We start from the raw sequence: 22,103 nt of genomic DNA, 5'->3' as shown, positions 1-22,103 counted from the left end.
TCCACTGTTCACTCATTTCCTAAACTCTACAAAGACCTAATTTTCTAATCTTAAAAGATTATAGTAGATTTAAAAGAAAAAAAAAAACAACAGAGAAAGGAAAACATCCGTGGAATAGTTTCTCAGCAAGCAGCAGACCTGTACAAGTTTCTGCCAAAAGTAGAGGAGGGGCTAAACTTCTGAATGTGTTCCCAGGGAAATTAGACTCTACACAGAAGGCAAATACAGTAAGGTTTACTACGTATGCAAAACCACATTTGGTTCATAAGGCCTTCCAAAAAAGAAATATTAGGAACATTAGGAGGAACCACCACATATGCCTGTCCTTTTCTGATTTTTGCTCAGCATCTCATTAACAGCATTAGAGACAGGATATCCAGTAGAGATGGACCTCAATGTGATCTCCTGTGAGTATCACTGTGTTATTTAAGATACGTGCAACACTTCAGTGAATCTCTTTTAATTTGCTGGAAATAACAACTGTCTTCTCTACAAAATTGAATTCAACAGCCACCAGTTCTCTTTTTTCTCCATTGTAGCTTGCTAATCTGACCAGGCAGCCCACGGCCGCTGTTGTATTCCCAAATAAGTGCTACAGAGACATGAGCAGAAACTCTGATGGAGGGATCTGCCATTTTTACAGCCAGTAACAACACTTCAGGAGGGAAGAGAGGGAAAGGAGAGAGAGAACATGCAAACTGGGAGATCACAGAAGTTGTTGTCAAATCCATTACGCCTCTTTGTAAAAAAATGTAAGTGTAAAATATGAGTCATGTCAATGGTCTCACATTTTGTGGACAGAGTCAGACAGTATCTTCATCTGTGAACATTCCTGAGGGGATTGTATAACTCCCTTTGAAATCATGGTTACTGCAAGAAGAAGAAGAGGGTATGAATGCCTCCTGGAAAGGCCATGGCTTTGAACACTATTAACCCCCTTTTATTGAAAAAAGCATACAGAAAATAGCTATCACTGCATCTTTGAAATATAATGGAAAGAGTGGTTAAGCGTGGGGAGAATATGCTATCTGACCTACACAATCCTGAAAGCTTGCCAGGTCCATAGGAAGGTCTAAGTTATTTCAGAGGAAACTCTGGTGCATTGACCCTGGCTGGATGCCATGTGCCCACCAAAGCTGTTCTATTTCTCCCCTCCTCAGCTGGACAGGGGAAGGAAAACATAATTAAAGGCCCGTGGGTTGAGATAAAGACAGGGAAAGATCACTCATTCATTTACCATCACAGGCAAAGCAGATATGACATGGTGAGATTAGTTTAATTTATTACCAATCAAGTCAATGTAGATTGGTACCAATGAGAGATACAAATAGAACAGAATGGGAAACAAGAAAAAGGCCGACTTGGGCCTGTTTCAGAGCCTGGTTGACAGAGTCCCTTGGGAGATGGTTCTGAAGGGCCAAGGCATCCAGAATGGCTGGACGTTATTCAAGAAGGAAGCCTCAAAGGCACAGGAGCAGGTTGTCCCCATGTGCTGAAAGATGAGACAGTGGGGAAGACCAGCCTGGCTGAACAGAGCTTTGGCTGGAAATCAAGGAAAAAGGGAGAGTTTACCATCTTTGAAGGTCACAACAACCCTATGCAGTGCTACAGGCTGGGGAAGGGTGGCTGGAAAGCTGTCTGGTGGGAAAGGACCTGTGAGTGCTGGTTGACAGCCGGCTGAACATGAGCCAGCAGTGTGCCCAGGTGGCCAAGAAGGCCAACAGCATCCTGGCTTCTATCCAAAATAGTGTGTCCAGCAGGACCAGGGAACTGACTGTCCCCTTGTACTCAGCACTGGTGAGGCTGCACCTCAAATACCATGTTCAGTTTTGAGCCTCTCACTACAAGGGAGATGTAGAGGTGCTGGGGTGTGTCCAGAGAAGGTCAACAAAGCTGGTGAAGGGTCTAGAGAACAAATCTTAATGAGAGAAGCTGAGGGAACTGGGGTGGCGTAGCCTGGAGGAGTCTCAGGGGGCATCTTATTGCTCTCTACAACTACCTGAGAGGAGGTTGTAGGCAGGTGGAGGTCGGTCTCTTCTAGCAACATGACAAGAGGAAATGGCCTCAAGTTGTGCCAGGGGAGGTTTAGATTGGATATTAGGAAAAATTTCTTCACTGAAAAAGTGGTCAAGCATTGGAACAGGCTGCCCAGGGCAGTGGTGGAATCACCATCCCTGGATGTGTTTAAAAAACACGTAGATGCGGTGCTTAGGGACATAGTTTAGTGATGGACTTTGGCAGTTCTGGATTCATGGTTGGACTTTATGATCTCAACCTAAATGATTCTATGATTCTGTAAAAACAAATCTTAAAACCACCTTGCCCCAACCCTTCCCTTCCTCCCAGGCTTAAGTTCACTCCTGATTTATCTGCCTCCTGCCCCTCCAGTGGCACAGGGGTATGGGGAATGGGGATTGCAGTCAATTCATCACAGGTCTCTGCTACTCATTCCTCCTCTGGGAACTCCTCACACTACCCCTGCTCCAGCATGGGGTCATCGTCCCCCCATGAACTTCTTCAGCGTGAGTCCTTCCCACAGGCTACAATTAGTTCTTCACAGACAGCTCCAGTATGGGCTCCTTCTATGCGATGCGGTCCTTCAGGAACAGGCTGCTCCAGCGTGGGTCCCCCATGGGGTCACAAGTCCTGCCAGAAAACCTGCTCCAGTGTGGGTTCCTCTTTCCATGGGTCCACAGGTCCTGCCAGGAGTCTGTTCCATCACAAGCTTCCCATGGAGTCACTGCCTCCTTTAGGCATCCACCTGCTCTGGCGTGGGGTCCTCCACCGGCTGCAGGTTGATGTCTGCTCCACCATTAATCTCCCTGGTCTTCAGGGCCACAGCCTGCCCCACCGTGGGCTTCACCAGGGGCTGCCAGGCAATCTCTGCTTCCATCTCCTTCCCTCCTTCTGTACTGACCTTGGTGTCTGCAGAGTTGTTGCTCTCACATATTTCCACTCTTCTCCTTGGCTGCAATTGCTATTGCACAGCAACATTCCCCCTTCTTACATACACTGTCACAGAGGTGCTACCATCGCCACTGATGAGCTTGGCTATGGCCACCAGTGGTCCGTCTTGGAGCTGGCTAGCATTGGCTCTATCGGACATAGTGGGAGCTTTTAGCAGCTTCTCACAGACACCAGCCCTGTAGCCCCCCTGCTAACAAAACCTTGCCACACAAACCCAATAAAGACCTTTACTTGGGGCAAAGTCTAACCTGAGAATCTGCCCACACCACAGACACACCAACAGGCATGAACAGCACTGTTAGAACAAAACTGTGTTTGTATCTTCCTACACACAGTACTGTTGTAGGACATGAACAAAACCCAATATTCCACCATACATCACTATTCATACAGTGAAGATTGATAAGCACCAGTCTAAAATGATGTTTATTGTTTCTCTGGCACAGCATTTTAAGTGGCGCTCAGTGGCTTTCTACTTCAGCATTGTTGTTGCTAAGCAGAGTCATGAGGACAGTCTACAGCATGCTGTCAGTCTACGGAAAATGACAATGCTGGCTTTCAAAACAATTTTTTTCTAGTTGTCCAGTGCTCATTTTCAGCCTTTAACTATTACTGCATGTTTGTCCAGAAGAAAAACACACATTACCTAAAATGTATTTTTAAAAAATGTTTAAAACTTCAGAGAGTCTATGTAGGGTCAGGGAACAATTCTTTTGAACAGTGAGTCTTTGTCACAGATGGGAACATTTAATAACTCTATTATATTTAGTCCTTACACTACATCCATTGCCAGAGCACTCTATGTGCAGAAAGAACAAGCACGGGCCACCCTATTATACTTGTTTACACACTGATATTGCTCATAAGACTTGGAAGAACCTCCCTTGATGTGTGCATTACAATTAATTCTTATTTAAAATCAAAAGGAATTTTATCTTTTTTTTTTTTTTTTTTTTTAATCACATTTGTTCAGTATGCAGAATACTAGTTGCAGATTGGTATGTCTCAAAAATTACAAAGTAAACTCTTCAAATTGTGACAAAAAACCACCAAATAACCAAACTTCATTTGGGTTAAAAGGAGGGGAAGAAAACATTGTGACAGTTACAATTCGCTGTGCTATTCTGAGTACCTAAAATGAAGGAGACATTCCTTGTGAGTCCCGAGAAAAGGATGTCTAAATATAGCAGAGGAGGCATATTAACCAGCTAGAAGAATATGCATCAGTATGAATTCTGCATTGTCATGTTATCAGAATAGACCTTGAAAGCTACGAATCTCTCTCTTAGAGGGAAAACCTTACAACTTTCTTAACAAATATTCTCTTCAGCTGGAGACAAGAAAGGAACAGATTTCTGCTGCATGATGTTCTTCATCCTTAGAAACACTGTAACATTTGAGCAATGGATGTGTTTCACTTTTGATTAAATTCTCCTTTGTATCTGCATATAAGCAGAGAAGTCTGAGTCCAGATTTTTGTAGTTGATCATAATAGTCATTCTAGCTGACTTTAGTTTATGAAGTTATACCACAGAGCACTGTCCACGGCCTCCAGCATGCATTTTGCCACTGTTGAGAACATTTCTGTAGGCAAGAGTAGATTTCATACTCGGGTTCCTAAGCCCACATTTCAGGCAATGATACAAAGAGATATCAATGCTAAATAGTAGCTGTAAGTTGGAACCCTCAGTGGCTAATGTAAATTCTTATCTGGGACAAGTGAAAATTGTTGATACAGAAAAGATAGTTCACTATAAGGATGAATTTAGACCATTATCTCAAAGCATTGTGAATCTACAAAGTTCACAAAGTACATCTTAGATGAGCTACATGAAGAAAAAAGTCTCTGGTGGCTTTTTCCTGAAATTTTAGTATCTTTTTTATTATATACACCATAAAAGTGTTTTGGAACATCCTTTACTATCAAAACCAAAGCTTTAAAGTTTCTAATACTGCCACAGGGACCTGCATCTACCATTAAGAGGAGAGAGTCTGAAAACATAAAAAATAAAGAATCAGAAATCTCAACTAGTGTTCCTCTTGGGGTAACATTCATATAAAGCTGAACTTTAAAATACCAATCTCATTTGCAATAAATTTCTGTAGATGTTTTGACAAAAGTAGGAAGCCAATACAACATACTGTAACTGGCAACTTAAGAGAGATATATCTGGAAAACATTGCCCATATCTTTCCTGCTTGTCTTATGCACAAAGTACAGTGAATTTTCTTGGGTTTGATGTAGTCACATCAGTCTTACTTCCCAGTGCCTGAGCAGTGCTTAATGATGTCCTAAAGGGGAAAGCTACTCATTAGCCACAGTAACAAAGCAAAGCAGCTCACATAAATTAATGACCCATTCTCCCAGTAGTTCTTGACATTGGGAAATATTAACTTTGTTTTATTGATCAGAAAGACAGAGAAGTGAGACAAAATGACTTGCCTTAGCCATGCAAGAAATTTGTAGTAGGCCCAGGAACAAAATGCATCTCCTAAATTCCACTTTGGGGGTTTACATTTCAGTAGCTTTGGTGATAAATCTAGAAGATGGAAAGAGATTTCTCCTGTTCTGTCAGAATGAGTTTCTCCTTCATAATTTGTGTCCAAGCAAATATCAGTAATGAACAACATCAATGCTTTCAAGAGCAGCTCCTACCTTGGAGTTATTGGGATCCCCATCCCCATCAGAACATTACTATTTTGGGTAAAATTTTCCTGAGTTTTATTTCCCTTGTGCAGAAAGTGAGTATGGTGAAAACAATTGCACCAGTGCTGGCACCATACCACACAGGAAGAAGATGGATATGGTACCTAAACATGTCAGTAGGAATTCCCACTAGCCATAAAGCATTAAAGCTTGATGGTTTTACTGCAATCTATCCATATTGGCTCTGTTTCACTCTTAGTTCTTTGTTTTACAATAACTATATTATAAAAGTATTGATAAATAAATCCCACTGAATTAAGCCGGGCATTGTCTAAGTATACATGGCTGGACATTAAGTCTTGCAGATTCACAAGTGTTGACTCAGTACCCAAACAATTATTTCCTAAAAAAAATTTATTGTAATTTCAATGAGCTAACTTAAAAGCATGTTAGTTTCAACATGTCTTTAGCAAGCTATGTATTCAATTTCTTTTTTGAAGGAGAGACAAAAAAGTGAAAGCAATGCTGCTATTCATTCTTTCCAGACTTAATGTAGACTGTTTGTCCATAGCAGGAACATACCTGTGGGAGGCAGTGTTGTGGGTTCTGCTGGTAAAAACTCCTGGGATGGTAAGCACTCCCTGGAAAATGTGAGGTCATCAAGTGCTATGCCATCTTTTGGACCTTTTCCAGCTACCCCTTCAAAGATTACTTGGAAATCATCTCCATCTCCAGCCAGGATCAGTGCCTTGCGCTGCCAGAAATTTCCCTGGTTTCCAGTAAGATTAAGGAGAATGTTTTCATGTTTCGCCATAGTCCTCTGGTAGACAATCAATGATCCAATGTGAGCTCCATACATATGGTAATAGAAAAGTATCTGCAAGCAAGAACAATAACATCAAGTATACAATAGGTGACTGCAGACCCATTCTGCTATGGTTATTACCCTAATTACTAAATTAAGCATCATCACTAGCATTCAGAATAGCCCTTGACTTTACTGATTCAAACACAATTTAATTAAAAGGCACCAAGAAAAATATCAGTAGTGAAAATTTTTGAACTATTCCACATGCCAAACTTTGAAGCAAGCATTACAATACTGTGACAGCTGATCTTGTATCCCTTTGAATAACTCTTGCATGTAAATGTAAAAGAATGAAAAAACAGAGGAATGGAGCAGTGCCATTTACAATACAAGAAGTAACTTCAGTTTACTGAACACTTTTCTGGTTATAAATGTGTTTATGATGGATTACAGAGTGTGTAATTAGAAGATAATCTCTAATCTAACATGGGATCAAAAGTTCTACATGGATTGCAGAAATGCAAAACAATAACTAAAATAAAACATAAGAGGTCCTTGGATTAGAGAAGAGACAATTTTTTATTATATTTTTTTTTAGAAAAAATGGGGAAAACAAATTATGAAGCACAAAAGAAGATCAAGTAGATACAGAACATTAAAAGAAATCCCTGTGAAGAGTTGTCATCATTAACTGCTTTCTTAAGTTATTTTCAATTCAAAAGCAACAAAGGAATACTTATATTTTATCAAATTAATACTTAATGTAGTTCAATATCCTGTTTCTGACAAGAATCGGAATATTTCCAAGAATGATAGAGGACCCTGAAAGAAGCAATTCATGCTATAATATATGAGAACATGTCTACATCTCAAATTTCTTTCCAGTCTAATGCATAGCACAAGCCTTAAAGAATAAAAACTCTATCTTATTTATTATAGCTATAAAAACCTAATAGCGAATATTATGATACACATGTAAATGTGAAGTCATGTCCTTTTATGTTACCTGGTGCTACAGGATTTCATAGGCTTCTACAGTCTATTGCATCGCATAAATACATTATTTAAAAAAAATCCTCACATTTCTATTTAACAGATTTTCTCTAATAATTGATTAGTAAAGCCACCAAGGGCTTTGTGTTATAATTCTTTTGAAAGTTTTACTGTGTTCACTTTCAGAACGTCTCCTGTGCAATGAAGAGGTCAAATATAATTTCTATAAGTCTGTTTTCTTGTATGGAAATGTTTCTATTCACCTCTCCATTTCCTGTCCTGCAGCTACTCTGTTTCTCTTAAATTCTTTCCTTAAATGAGGTTTGTCTATTCAATATATAGTTATATTTTAAAACTATATAATAATTTTCACATTTTTAATTTATCTCCATTCCTTTCTACTACTGCTGAATTTTATTTTATTTTCTGACTGTCATTAAATTCTGAGGAGATACTTTCACAGAGCTGCCCACTACACTGCTCTGGCTTAGTTACAGTTGTTTTCAAAACCACTAGACTGTATTTTTTATGTTTGTCTTTATTACATGATCATTGGAATTCAATTCCCTCCTAACTCCTGGCCCCAACATTACTTTCTGGATTTCAAATTTATTTGCAATACCCTTATCTCAATTACACTGAATAATTCGATATATCAGAGTCAACATACTGGTCCTTCTGTTCCATTGTATAGTTTCTAGACATATCATATAGTATTAATGTTACGTTGATAACAGCTATGCACAAACTTAATTTTAAGTATTTATCCGAGTCATTTAAGGGCTGGGGCCCCACATACTCAGGCTTGAATAATAATGCATGTGAAATATCAATTCCCATACTTAATTTGCTTTGTATCAGAACATAGGCTAGCTCTCTAGTCTTCTTTCTCAACCAAATAAGGTTGAGAAACAGATGTTTTCAAATATGATGCTACAGAAAGAAGCAAACATTGCCAAGGTTCTCTGGATGTTGTCATTCATCAGTTGGCTGTTTAGCATTTTCAGGTCTATCCTGAAGAATTTATCATAGTTTTTTTGAAAACTAAAAGAATTATAACATCTGGTTCCATTTGGAAAGATTACAATGGAAAAATATACAGAAAATACAATACTTGATAAAACAAGCATTGTTTTATCACCCCCTTCCTACCATGCATACCATAAAGGAATTGCCGATATTAATGACATTTTCATAATTTGTATTAAAATTCTTTGACTTTATTCTTAAATTACCTTAAAATCACAATATAGGTTACATGACTTCCTGATTTTCTTATGGGTTAACATTTGCAGATAGTATAATTACTTGCCACAGATGCCTCAATGCAGAATTCTCCATTATCTTTCCCAGGTTTATTTTGGCATTTACTTCTACTTAGGCTGTTTCCCTTAGATTGCTATTCTTTTTGAACATGCAGCTTGGTTTGTGAAAATCTTGTATACAAACGAACCATTTTTTTTTCATGTATGTCCATTTATACTTGCTGATGGTATATTTGTTTTGCCTGCATAAATTACTTGTCCCACTGATGTGAATGTACATTTTTCATTGATCTGAATGGGCCTAAGATCCCAAACAAAGCTTGTTGTAATATATAATGTAGTATTTGCTTCTCTAATAACTCACAGAATGGAGTAAAATAATTTAAGGGACTGTCTGATTTCCTATGAGGCTCTGGGTCTTGAAGTAACTTTTTCATTCAGACAATTTGCTTTACCAGGAATTTCACTTCCTTTGGTTAGTTGCCTAAATGAAAGTTGCAGAACTGGTCAGAACCTTCAAAAAGCACTATAATATGCAGTAAATATAACTGACTGTTTCAGATCCTATCATGGATGTAGAAGTTTTGTCTGTAAGGTGCATAGACCTGCTGGTTTTTTTAAAATGATTTTCAGTGTGACAAAATAATAGTTTCCAGTAGTTCTGTTTCAAGCTTTTAATTGCATTTAATGTGCGACATCATAAATATTCAGATGTGAACCTGTCATTCTCAGTTATTCTGCATTTCTTTGCATATATGTTTTACTCTTCATAGAAGTTAAATAGCAGAAAAGTTCTTTTTAAAGCGTAAAATCAGATAAGGTTGAGAAACACATATTTTTAAATATGATGTTACGGAAAGAAGCAAACACCTCCAAGTTCACGTGAGAAGAATTTTTTTTAGTATATATATATTTTAGGCAATATGTAAAATGAATGTAGAAAATATGAGATCATGGCTCAAATTTTGATGATATTTTATAATGGCTTGATTAAGTTTTGCTACTGACACACTGAAATTAGTCCTAAGTTTTGTTTGGAATGTAAAATCCAGCGATTTATGTTCAGTATTTCCTGACTTTCTTATCTATAAGGAGTTTTGGGAGTTTTCAAACAGCCAGAAGAATTTCAATCAAATGGACTACCTAGAAATCTCAAGCATAAGCAGAACTCCTTCAAAGTTTCAGACAAACTCTTTACAGGTTTTGATTTTCCTTATGAGTAGTGAGTATAAGTGGAACTAAAGGTAAATGACTGGACATTTTGAACAGAGATGTCAATTGCATATACAATAAAACTGTTCAGGACTATTTTAGTCTAAGATAACTTCCACTTGATGAACATAGTGCGGTGATCATGCTATCAGTTCAATCCAAAGGCTTTTTTAAAAACTACTCCTCTTCACCAAGATTATCCTCTTGACAGACCTAGTAATGACTAACAAGACAGATTTATAAAGGTGAACTTGCAAAATGAGACCATGAGGACAAAAATCCAATGTGAAATGATTACATACCTTATTTTACAGGCAGAAACTCAATAAAATTTTACATCTTCCATAAACAGAAAGACACTGATATCACCTCAGGCAAGGTACTGGACCAGTATCTTCCACAAAAGTATAGTGTAAGAATTCCAAGTGTGGCATCAGTAGGGGAGATGCTCCAAATGCTGGAGAGCAAAGTGGCTGTTTTATGGTTGCATCATTAGAGAGGTCTTGAGCTTATTTAACTGGCTAAAGTCAGATAGCCAGCAAACATTCATATTGCCAAGTTAGACAGATCTTCAGGTGTTAATAACAAAATAATAACATGAATGTTATTTTTACTTATGGTAGTTCCAGGATTATTTATCCTAGATTCTAGGCTGGCATATGACTTAGACCACTCTGCATTTGTTCGTACTTCCTTTCAACTCTAACAACTCATAGAATGGAGCAAAATAGTTTCAGTGACCATCTGACCTATTAGGATGAAGTTCTGGGTCTTAATTAACTATTTGAAATATTAATTCCTTCATTCCAAACCAAATATTGAAATTGCTTTGTGAACCAATCCCCCCCCCCCCCCTTTTTTCTCTTCACTAGGTCTTTTTTGGCTGTTGTTTTGGTTTGGTTTTTTGGGTTTTTTTTTCCAGATCTCTTCAATTTTGGAAATCCATTCCCAAGTTTACCCTGAAAATGTTAAGCCATTCCTGCCTTGCTAATTTTCTAGTCTCTGTAACTCCTTTGCTATTTTTTTTTTTATTATTTAATTACCACTTCGCCTTCCACAGGAGCTCCATTTATGCACAATATTCCTCTCCATGTAAATAATATGTAGATGCTTCATTAGCTCTATTTCTAACTACTATTTTAAAAAAATTAGTAATTTTATTGGTAATTAGAATTATTGACAATTATTAATGCTTAAATTTCCATTGTGTTTTTGTCACTGGTGTTAGAAACTGAGATTCCACTCATTTTTGCCTTACAAAATTTGAAAAAATACCATTCCAAAGTAATGCATTGTTCAACTATCTGGAAAATTCAGGTTTTCAGCATGCTGTTCCTGTAGCAGATTCTGATAGATGTGTTCTGAAAGATGTCTTACGGAACTCCAAGTTACCATTTTAGCAAAGACTATAAAAGATATCAAAACTAGAAAACTTTTCAATGCAGGTTTGCAAGAATTGATCAAGCTCAAATCACTACAATGTGCTGCAATGTTTCAGAAAAAAAAGGCTTACTTTTCTCCATTTTCTAGAATTGGTGACAAAGGCTTCGGTCACACACCCTTCCATTTGCACTTGTGCTCATTGAAAGCCAGTTATTACTGTGTTTATATACATTTTGTCCATAAAATCACAAACCATTGCACAGGTTTTATGCTACTTAGGGTGAGTATTGCTTAAGACATATTCTAAATCAGACACTGCATTCACTGTCAACTTCATCTGCATCTCCCAGAGTATGTACTTAGTTACAGAAACTGTTGTTCTCCCACAACAAGATACATGTTTTCTTATTATTTCAAGGAAATAAGATCAGGCCCTGACCCTTCTATAACATGCCTGTTTTTTTCTCAAGAAATATTTCGGTGATCATCTTTATTCATTTTAGGAGTATTATCTTTGTGCAATCTAGAAATCAAATTCTGCATTCCTGTTAATACCACACCCCCAAATACCTTGCAGTTTTTATTCCTTCTGCTTAGGAGAGGACTAGAAATCCTAGCTTTCTGTCCTGGCAGCTGAAGAAATGAACTCTTTATAAAAATATAATGACCAGATGGCTCTTGCAATGTGTGATCAGTAGCTGGTCCAGTGCCCATTTTTTTAGTACTGCTAGTTCTGAGGTTCCAGTCAAAATCATCGTTTTCATCTTGCTTCCATCCACAAAGATCAAACTCAAAATTGCAATGCCCAATAGACGTACCTGAAAGAGATTTGCACACACATGAAAAGAGGGGTTTTTTTCAAGAAGTTAAGTAGGCACATATACTACAGTCTAGTACTCAGATCCATTTTTTTAAAAAAGCTTTAATATAAAATCCATGTAACTTATAGAACAGAGCATTTTTAATGTTCTAGCATATAATAGATTAGGACAATAATAGGTTAGGACAAAACTTCATATATATGAGGTAGGTTTTTGTGCTGTCATTATTAAAGTCAACAGAATCCTTGGTATAAAAGTAATCAAATATAGCAACCTATTTTAGGTCAAGCTGAATAGCTCTTTAGAGTCTTACAGGCAGTAGTCAATTGATATCCTCCCATAGGGCATCCAAGACATCTGCAGAAAGCTAGCCTCTTTTTGGAAGAACATGTTAAGGTCAGGTAAAAACAAGTTCTTATATTTAGGGAACAGAAATCCATCCAAATGAATGTATTGAGTGTCACAAAGACACAGCTGCCATACAGACACATATAGATAAAACATAAATGTAAGTGTGCTAACTTTGAGCTGAATCACACATACAGTTAGTTTACTTTTGCATGTTTGCAGAAGAGTTCACACGTGTATTTTCTCAGCCAATATGCAAACATAGATGATTATTTACATTTCTCCTTAAACTGTACTTAATTCCTAGAAAAAGAGAAAGCTGACATAATTTTGGGGTTTTTTTTAATATGAAACAATGTCAAAACAGTCAGAATGGTGAGTCAACTGTCCACATAAATCAAGGTTAAGTCAATTACACCACTGCAGATGTTTAAGCTGTGTATATTTTTCCATCTATGCATCTATAACTTCGTTAAAATGATTATCAAGTAAAACTAAACTTGCTGAAATAAGCTGGAATTTCAGCAGAGCCTTCAAGAGGCTTTCAACTGTGCTCTGAATAGTCTTAATATTATTGCTGGAAAGTGCTTTGAAGATGAATTTGGCAACCATATGGATCATTTGGTCTGACAATTTATGAAATGACAAAAGCTCTCTCATAAAATGTAAACAGAACCTAAGCCTCTTCTGAGGTCTGATAAAGTTCAGCCACTTAAAAGTAGCTGTATTTAATTGGCAGCTAGTTAGAAGCCTCAGTAATGAGGGCAAGGAGCTAAAATCCATTGAGTCTCTACATGGACCAAAACAGTACCAACAGCTACCTCTGAAATTTCAGGCTGATATAAGGCAAAAGATTTCTTCATTGTATTTTTCTTTGTGAAGGTCTTAGGGGTGAAAAAAAGCTAAAAATATTTTCCAAAAAATATGGATTATTTAGCAAAAATAGGTTCACTGTCTTTTATCTGTCTCTGCAAATATGATGCCATCTGAAATAACAATTAAAAAAGCCCCAAACTCGATATGCTAAATGGTAAGATTATCACTAATTCAAAACATGGATTGTAGTTTACCTCAACTGAACAAACTGCCCATAAAATATGTCACTCCTTTTGCCATATGATCATTTAGCTACTTAATATTTCAGGATCACAGTTAAAGAAATTCCTTTGACTACTTCTAAATTCCATCTCAAGTCAATGAAATTCATACATGCAACTGACCATTTTATTTTAAAGGCATGTTCTGAAGAATCCAGACCTTAAGGCGTGAGTATTGAACATCCCTGCGAATGATGTATATATTCCCTGTTACCTAATCTAAATTTATATGTCCTTGTAGGATCTCTATAGTCTTCACAGAAAAACATTCATAGCTATAGGACAACATATCTAATATAATGCAAACAACTGATTTTAAATCACAAGAACTTCAGCCTGGAAGTGAGTCACTCCACTGATGAAAAAGAGATCTTTGGTAGTAGACACTTCTATGAAGAACTATGAACTCTTAGCAACGAAGTACAAAAGCAAAACTAATCCTTCTGTCTGTGGAGCAGTGGCGTAGGGCTGCTGAATTAGTCTACTGCTTAAGAGCTTAATAAGTTCAAAAAAAACACTTAACAGTAGGTATATTAATTGAATTATATTGATCACAAAAGATCTAATGAGTCTTTGTTATATACAAAGTAATTAAATGAAGCAAAATTTAAACTAACTTCACTCATTCCTAACAGCCATGACTAGATGAACAAGTACAGGGCTATAGGAACAATTCTGTAGAGCAAAACACCTGATGCTGGGGACTTGATGACTTTTAGGGGGGTGGCGAAGGAAAGAGGACTGGGGTGCTACAGACTGATCCTGCAGGCTGAACGACCACTAGTGGTCAGAATTCATTTGATGCTCTCCTGAAACTCATCATTCAGTTTATTTTCTAATGAAAGCAGCATAATTATTATGCTTGAGCACATTCTGCAATGCAAACCAAATGGCAATACATAGGAATAACTGAAAGATTTGCTTATAAGCACACTGGCGAGTTAAACCAAACATTAACCAAGCTCAGACAAAACCAAACACCTACCAAGTACAACCACCTGCACTGTCACTAGTTCATATATTAGACTGGAAAAACGCTACTGCTCCCCACTACCGCCTTTTTCACAAAATGTAATTTACTAGATCTATTAAAACATCATTTTTACCTCAAGGAGGAATGCCCAACTCAATCTAACCAGAGCTGCCTCAGAGACCTTCCTCTGATACACTAACCTCAAGCAGCATAAGGCAAACCCCAGCAGAGCAGTTTCTGAACAAGGCTGAAGGAGTGCACTACCCACTACCTCTTCAGCACTGTTCTGGTTTATTTTGTTCTATTCTACTTGTAGTAAGAAAACAGTACTAGTGACATCATACTTGAATAAAACTCTGAGCATGGATCCCTCACTCAGCATTCTGGGTTGCATCAAAAGAAGCAGGTCAAGGGAGGTGATTTGGCCCCTCTACTCTGCTCTCCTGAGACCCCACCTGCAGTACTGCATCCATCTCTGCCCCCCCCCCAACGTAAGAAGGACATCAACCATCAACCTGTTGGAGTGAGTCCAGAGGAGGGCCATGAAGATGATCAGAGGGCTGGAGCACCTCTGCTGTGAAGACAGGCTGAGAGAGTTGGTGTTCAGCCTGGAGAAGAGAAGGCTCTGGGAACACCTTACAGCTGTCTTTCAGTACTTAAAGTGGGCCCACAAGAAAGCTGGAGAGGGACTTTTTGCAAGGGCCTGAAGTGATAGGACAAGGGGCAATGGTTTTAAACTGAAAGAGGGTAGGTTTAGGTTAGATATTGGGAAGAAATTCTTTACTGTGAGAGTGGTGAGACACTGGAAAAGATTTCCCAGAGAAGCTGTGGATGCCCCATCCCTGGAAGTGTTCAAGGCCAGGCTGGATGGAGCTTTGAGCAACTTGGTGCAGTGGAAGGTGATCCTGCCAGTGGCAGGGGGTGGTGGAACTAAATGATCTTCAAAGATCCCTTCCAGCCCAAAGCATTCCATGATTCTATAATTCTATGTTTTAATGGAAACATTTCTAAACATTTGACAAATCAGTGTATCTGTTAAAATATGTACTTGACTTATTTTACAGCACTAATGTCTTGCAACTAGCTAAAAAGAGCCCTCTACAAAGCAAACAAAGCCAAGGCACAGATCTCCTAATAGTAGTTTAACAGATTTATGAGGCACAGTTTATAGCTCAGCAGCACTGGCTTTAACAAGACATTGCTCATTAGACTTGGTGAGTATCATGTGATATAGCTCTGTTAACATACTGGATTTTCAGGAATATAACAGAGCAAGGACTAGTTTCTTTCAACATGGTGCCATAAGATTTCATTGGTTAAGACATGGTGACTTGTGCACACAGCATACTACATCTACAGTTAGACCAGTACTTGGAAGACGTCAGGAAGCTGCACAGTTTTCATGTTTTTTAAATACAGTTACCATGCCTGCACAAACGTGCCCATTTTTTGTTTCCTGTGCTTTGATCTATCATGTTATGCCCTACTAAAGCCTACCCCAGGCTTCTGAATTTGTGGTTTTCGAGCTACTGCTCTATGGTTCAGCAATGAGGAAAACACTCTTCTCTGATGGCTGCAAGGAAATAAATAATAAAAAAAAAAGTCACAAAGACTGGAAATAGGTGTTTCCTATCATTATGTTCTCTTTGGAGGCAGCCTGCCTCATGAAAAAGCTGGGAAAACAGAACTAGCATTTTTCTGTTAGGTATATTTTTAACAAGTGCTATATTATGTATTTCTACTTCATTAAATATACAAGGCAGAGGCAGCACCAATAAAAGAAATTGCAAATTCTCCAGCACATAGTGGAAATCTAAAGCAGCATACCTATTTCAAAACTGAAAAAATAGAAGGAAAAAAGGCGAAAATAAACATTAATCTAACTCCTGAAGCAGTCCTTGAAAATGCTATTGAATACAGCACTCCCAGACCTAACAAAGAAAGTTATAATTGGTCATCAAGCATTTTACACAATTAGACACTATGAAATGGGATTAGATTTTTATCTGAGGCAAAATCCATGTTGATATAGAAGTTTCACTCCAACAATGACCCCTGTGCTCTTAAGCCTCCGTAACACTTCATTGTAAAGTTTCTTGTTAAAATGCAGTCAGAAAAGTTCTTTTCTTCATTTTCTTAAAATTTAAACTTTTTTAAAAAACTTAAAATTAACTAACTAAAAACCCCACAGTTTACAGGAAAACATTTTCTTTGTGGGACTGTTTCTGTTCATCTCTCTTCCAATGGGTAATCAAAATAAAATACTTTAGGAGGTTGCAAAACTAAATCCCATCAGTTCGTTTGAACCACCTTGCCCCTAATGCTTTAGTCTTTACTTGGCTGACAACGTTTCATGGGAAATACAATCTGGAAAACTCAAAAAAGTCATAGGTAAACAGTTTTTAAATATTTCAGAAAATAAAAGCCAAAATATGAGCGTCTTTTTCAACAGAGTAATTTCAACTTGACGTATTCCTCATTTTTAGTTGTAGAACATCTGAACTGATCCCCACATAACTTAGTGACATGGTATTCCTCGTTTGGAAATCACCGAGAAGTTTAATAGTATGAAAATAATTTACAAAACAGAGTCCCTTTGCTGTGTACCTTAGCTCCATAGGATATCAGCATACCTCTGCTTCACAGAATTGTATTCACTGACAATTTAATAAACTGTATTCATAATCTCAGTAAAAATGAGGCAACTGTTCATACAGTACCAAACAATGCAGATTTGATTGTGTGAGCATTTCCCATGATTGTATTAGAAAAAAACAAATTGTTAGCACTATATATTGTGATCCATTTCTCTAGAGGAGAGGCAATTTGATATGAACATTCTTTGAATCCAATACTACAGATGCTGTTTCTCGGTATCTCTTGTAAAACCAAAATTGTATGGTATTCAGATTAAAATGATTTGCTAAGAGATCTGACAATCCTTGAAATATCAAAGGAGGTAGGTCTCTGATATCCCAAAAGTATTGCGCTTGAAGTATTTTTTTTAGCCTTAATACATTCTTTTCATATGGAAAGCAGGAGATTTTTATTCTGCTTTTAAAGACAGCTGTTTTATGAGTTATTTTAAGAAATTCGCTAACAGTTCTTTTTATTTTCTATCATATTATTTCAAATTAAATAATAGTAATTTAAAATCCCTAAAAGCCAATGAATGGAATTAAATTATTACCTTCTTGTTTGCTTCTTAGCTAATAAGCTGCCAAAAGTATTCAAGTAATAATTCACAGCAGGCACAGTTATTTATGATAATTATATTAAAAAACTACCATACTTACTGCAAATAGTAGGGCTCTCATCTGAGTTGTCTGCACAGTCATTTACAAAATCACACAGATTATCCTTTGGGATGCAGTACTTGTTTGCACATCTGAATTCCTCTGATGTGCAAGGTCTGCCTGGGATGAGCAAAGGAGAACAATCTTCAAAGGTAATGTCATCCACTGCCATGTCTCCCATGTAACTGACACCACGTATTGCCCTGAAAACAACCTAATAAAAATTACAGAGCTATTACAATATGATACTGTTAAGGTATATAAAAGCTATACATGTAACATGAATAGAACAGAGACTATGACAATCTTGCAAATCTTGGAATATAAAGTGGTCAGTTCTTAATGTTCACAGTCCTATGAAAGCTTGTACTACTGCTTGTACAGATCTGTCACTATAGTTATTGAAGGGCCATCTTCTAACATCAACCAAGTACAAAAAAAAAAAAAAGGAAATAAAATGAGCAACACCAATTGTTACTAGTCCCCACTTATCCTGAATTAACAGCAAGGTTTCCATCTACTTCTGCAAAGTAAGCATGAAAAAGACTAATCTGAGTCATTCATCAGTTATTCCCATAAATGTAAAAAGAATGTTAAAATTTCATCAAAAGCAATCCAAGACAGAAGTACCAGGGAAAGCGACGCATATTAAATACGTTCCTGGTGATCTCGGTTTTATTCACAAGGATACAAATAAGCATGGCATACTAGTAACTATGTATCTCTAAGAGGCTTAGGAATCAGTTTGTATTTCAAAATGAACATCATGCTCAAGACACTTTTTTCAAAAACCAGATGTAATACTACTACACAGTAGGGAGAGGGAAGTAGAATAGTTTAACCTGAGTTGGAATCAAGGATAGAAGGGACTCTCTGTTGTAAAAATGGATCTCCATCTCAGTTTGAAGGGGAGTGAGAAATCTCAGAAAACTTGTGTCCAGCTCAGATAACTGACTTTTGCTATTCAGAAGGGGAGATGTAGTATGTGTATGGGGCAAAAAGAGAATTGAGGAGGTGAAGAACGCGTAACATAGAAGTACCTAAGGCAAGCTGTCTATGAAACACATAATACAGGAACACATACCTGAAAATTTGAACGAATTCCTAAGAACACTTCTGCTCTGTTCCACTGGGGACCTTGGTTGCCACTTTGAGTCCACAGTTTAGAAGTCCTGTTACCATTTTTACAGAGTACCTAAAATGGAAATAATTATATGTCACAAAAACATCTTTCCGTTACAGACTAACTTTTGGTCCCTTAATTGTATACAAGAGTATCTTACACAACTTATCTCTATACCACCACTAAATATCATAGAATCATAGACTATCTGGAGTCGGAAAGGACCCAAAAGGATCACCTAGCCCAAATCCCTGCTCCTTGCAGGACTACCCAAAACTAAACTGTATGACTAAGAGCACCATCCAGAAGCTCTGTCCTGGTTTCAGCTGGGATAGTTAAGTTTCTTCCTAGCAGCTGGTGCAGTGCTGTGTTTTGGATTTAGTATGACAATAATGTTGATAGCACACTGATGTTTTAGTGTTACTAACCAGTGTTTACTCTGAGTCAAGGACTTGTCAAGTTTCCCATGCTCTGTCAGTGAGCAGGTGCACAAGAAGCTGGGAGGGAGCAGAGCCAGGACAGTTGACCCGAACTAGCCTAAGGGATATCCCATACCATAGAACATCATACTCAGTATGTAAACTGGGGGAGTTGGCCAGGGGCCATGGATCGCTGCTTAGGGACTGGCTGGCTATCGGTCAGCAGTATTGTACATCACTTGTTTGTTGGGGTTTTTTTTCCCTTGGGTTTAATTCCTCTCTCTCTCTCCTTTTCATTACAATTCTTGTTGTTGTTATTATTATATTTTACTTTGTTTCTATTATTAAATTGTTCTTATCTCAACCCATGAGGTTTATCTTTTTCCTGATTTTCCTCCTGATCCCACCGCAGGGGCAGGAGAGTGAGCAAGTAGCTGCGTGGTACTTAGCTGCCAGCTGGGGCTAAACCATGTCATGCTCCTTGAACTCTGACAGGCTTGGTGTTGTGTCCACTTCCCTGGGGAGCCTCTTCCAGTGACAAACCTTTTCCCATTGTCCTATCTGATGCAAAAGGGTTTGCTAGAAACCCTTTTAAGTTAGAAAAGAAAATAATGCTTGAAGATTTTCTGACTTCCTCATAAACATACTCAGTCCAGAGTCTTACCTGGAATAACTTATCCCATTAAGTTATCGTGAGTGGCTAGCCACAAATAAAAATTGTTTATTAATGGGTCATTTCTAAATTCATTTTCCATTTCTAAAATATGGAAAGAGCTTTAACACGAGTTACTGAAAAAAGTAGTAGTTCATGCCTCCATTAGATTGCTTCATTCTTGGATACGTTTTCTTGTCCTGATTCTTATGAAATGTTTCTTCTACAAATAAAACCTTGTGCTTTCTTCTAAAGACCAAATTTCATCTGTTTGGGCAATGGAAGACTCATGAACACCCTTACCCCTTTAAATAGTCACTGAATTGGGGAAACTGACACTTATTGACATGAGCACAAAGTACAGAGTATGCTTTGCTCCAGCCCCTTGGGCATCCAAATTCAACTGAGCTGAATTTAACACTGAGCTGACAATAACAACAAGACAGGTGTTTGATGAAGTGTGTCAAGCTGTGTCTCCAGCCAGTCGTCAGAGAGCTAAACATCAGTTCACCAGCTGCCTGAATCACTTCTGCTTTCAAGGATTTATTTCTGCTCTATGTAATCTTCTCAGGGCAGTACAGGCATTTTTCATCATAGTGAAAAAAAAAAAAAAAAGAAGTTGTTTGTTTTTTAAATTTATACAGTCGCATGTGTGTATATGATGTTGCACAACAGGTAAGTTCTGCCAAGCAAACAGCAGATCCTCACACTGAAGAGCTTTCATTCCAGTGGAACAAAAGAAACAGGTGTAATATATTAAATTGAACAGAAAAACAAAGTGACACTTGGCTCTACAGACAAGAAGAACGGCCCACAGAAGATACGAATTTTAAGGGGAAAAAACTGGAGAGAAAAAAGGATTATAGATATTTGAGAGGATAAAGGGTGATGAATAAGAAATATTTTTCTTACATTCACATACAAACTATGTATTTATATGAATATATATGTGTGACTATATAGACACATACAATGTGAATTACCTAGTAAATTATAAATCCAAGTCCTTCATCAGAAATTAATATTTTATATCATATCATGCTAAAGGTCATAATTTTAGAGTTAAATATGGCCATCAATTTATGTGCTATTAAAATCCAAGGCTACCCTGTACCCTAATGCACTTTGAAGCCCTATGCATTACAATTACATTGCAAATTATTGAAAAAGCACATCTAATACATCAGTAGAGTAACCCATGGCAAGTCTGAGAGCAGAAACCAGACAAAAAATGGTTCCAACAAATATTCAAACCAAAGCTGTACAATAAGGTGACAGCTAATTGATGTTTAAGAAAGTCATAGAAACATAGAACAGCCATTCACGCAAACAGCAGGAAAGTCTTTAGCATGTCCTACATCATACTTGATGGCATGGATGCAGACTAACACGTAAAAATCCAAACTTGTGAATTAAATAAAAACGTGGTGGTCTTGGAGGAAGAGATGGATAAATGACCTTTAGTAATGTTCAAGCACATTGATATAATACTTAGAGCCTTTAGAAGAAAATAATGAAAAATTATCTAAACAATTTTATATTCTGAGATATTCCTACATTCATTATTAATTGTTTAATTAAGCAATTAAACCCAGGTAATTATTTACAATGCTTAAAATGCAAAGGTTTTGTGGTTTTCCTTTGTTACATCTTAAAATCAATTAAGTTACAGAGCGGGGAAAAATCAGTTAAGGAATTGAGGGAAACTGTAATCTCATGTGTTGAAACTGAGAAAAAATAAATATCTATATGCATTTGCCTTTTGTGGTGGCAATAATAGGCATGGTTCCATAGAATTTGCTGTTAATTTCTACAAAACACTCTGTGGACCTGATTCCAACTAACATTAGTTCCTACACTGTAAAGAAGCCCTGAACTCCAGAGTAAATGCAAAGAAATCTCAAAGCAAATTGATCTGTCCTGAGGCTTAAAACAGAGGACAAACCATCTTTATGCTCTGATTTCCCACTAATTCTGATTAATTAAAATTTGACTACTTGCCAAGCAGGCTAGTAAGACTTTTTCTTACTTGGAAAAGATCCAGCAATATTTTTAAAAAATGTTTAAGAAAAGTTCAAGAAAACAGAACATGCTTCCTC

General features: G+C 37.3%; 1 protein-coding gene across 1 annotated transcript in view; it reads right to left on the bottom strand.

The window, feature by feature from the left end:
* The window catches only part of MALRD1 (MAM and LDL receptor class A domain containing 1), a 282,296-nt gene that overhangs the window by 156,133 nt on the left and 104,060 nt on the right, over positions 1 to 22,103 (bottom strand). Inside the window, exons 22-25 of the mRNA XM_040589228.1 lie at positions 18,895 to 19,005; positions 17,811 to 18,024; positions 11,846 to 12,093; positions 6,197 to 6,491 (exon numbers count right to left, since the gene is read on the bottom strand). Coding sequence (XP_040445162.1) covers positions 6,197 to 6,491; positions 11,846 to 12,093; positions 17,811 to 18,024; positions 18,895 to 19,005 — 868 coding nt within the window. The remainder of the gene's footprint in view (positions 1 to 6,196; positions 6,492 to 11,845; positions 12,094 to 17,810; positions 18,025 to 18,894; positions 19,006 to 22,103) is intronic.

Source organism: Falco naumanni, chromosome 4 (genome assembly GCF_017639655.2).
Source record: "Falco naumanni isolate bFalNau1 chromosome 4, bFalNau1.pat, whole genome shotgun sequence".
Lineage (NCBI taxonomy): Eukaryota > Metazoa > Chordata > Aves > Falconiformes > Falconidae > Falco > Falco naumanni.
Note: the sequence above shows the minus strand (reverse complement) of the source record. Positions and strands in the feature narration are given on the sequence as shown.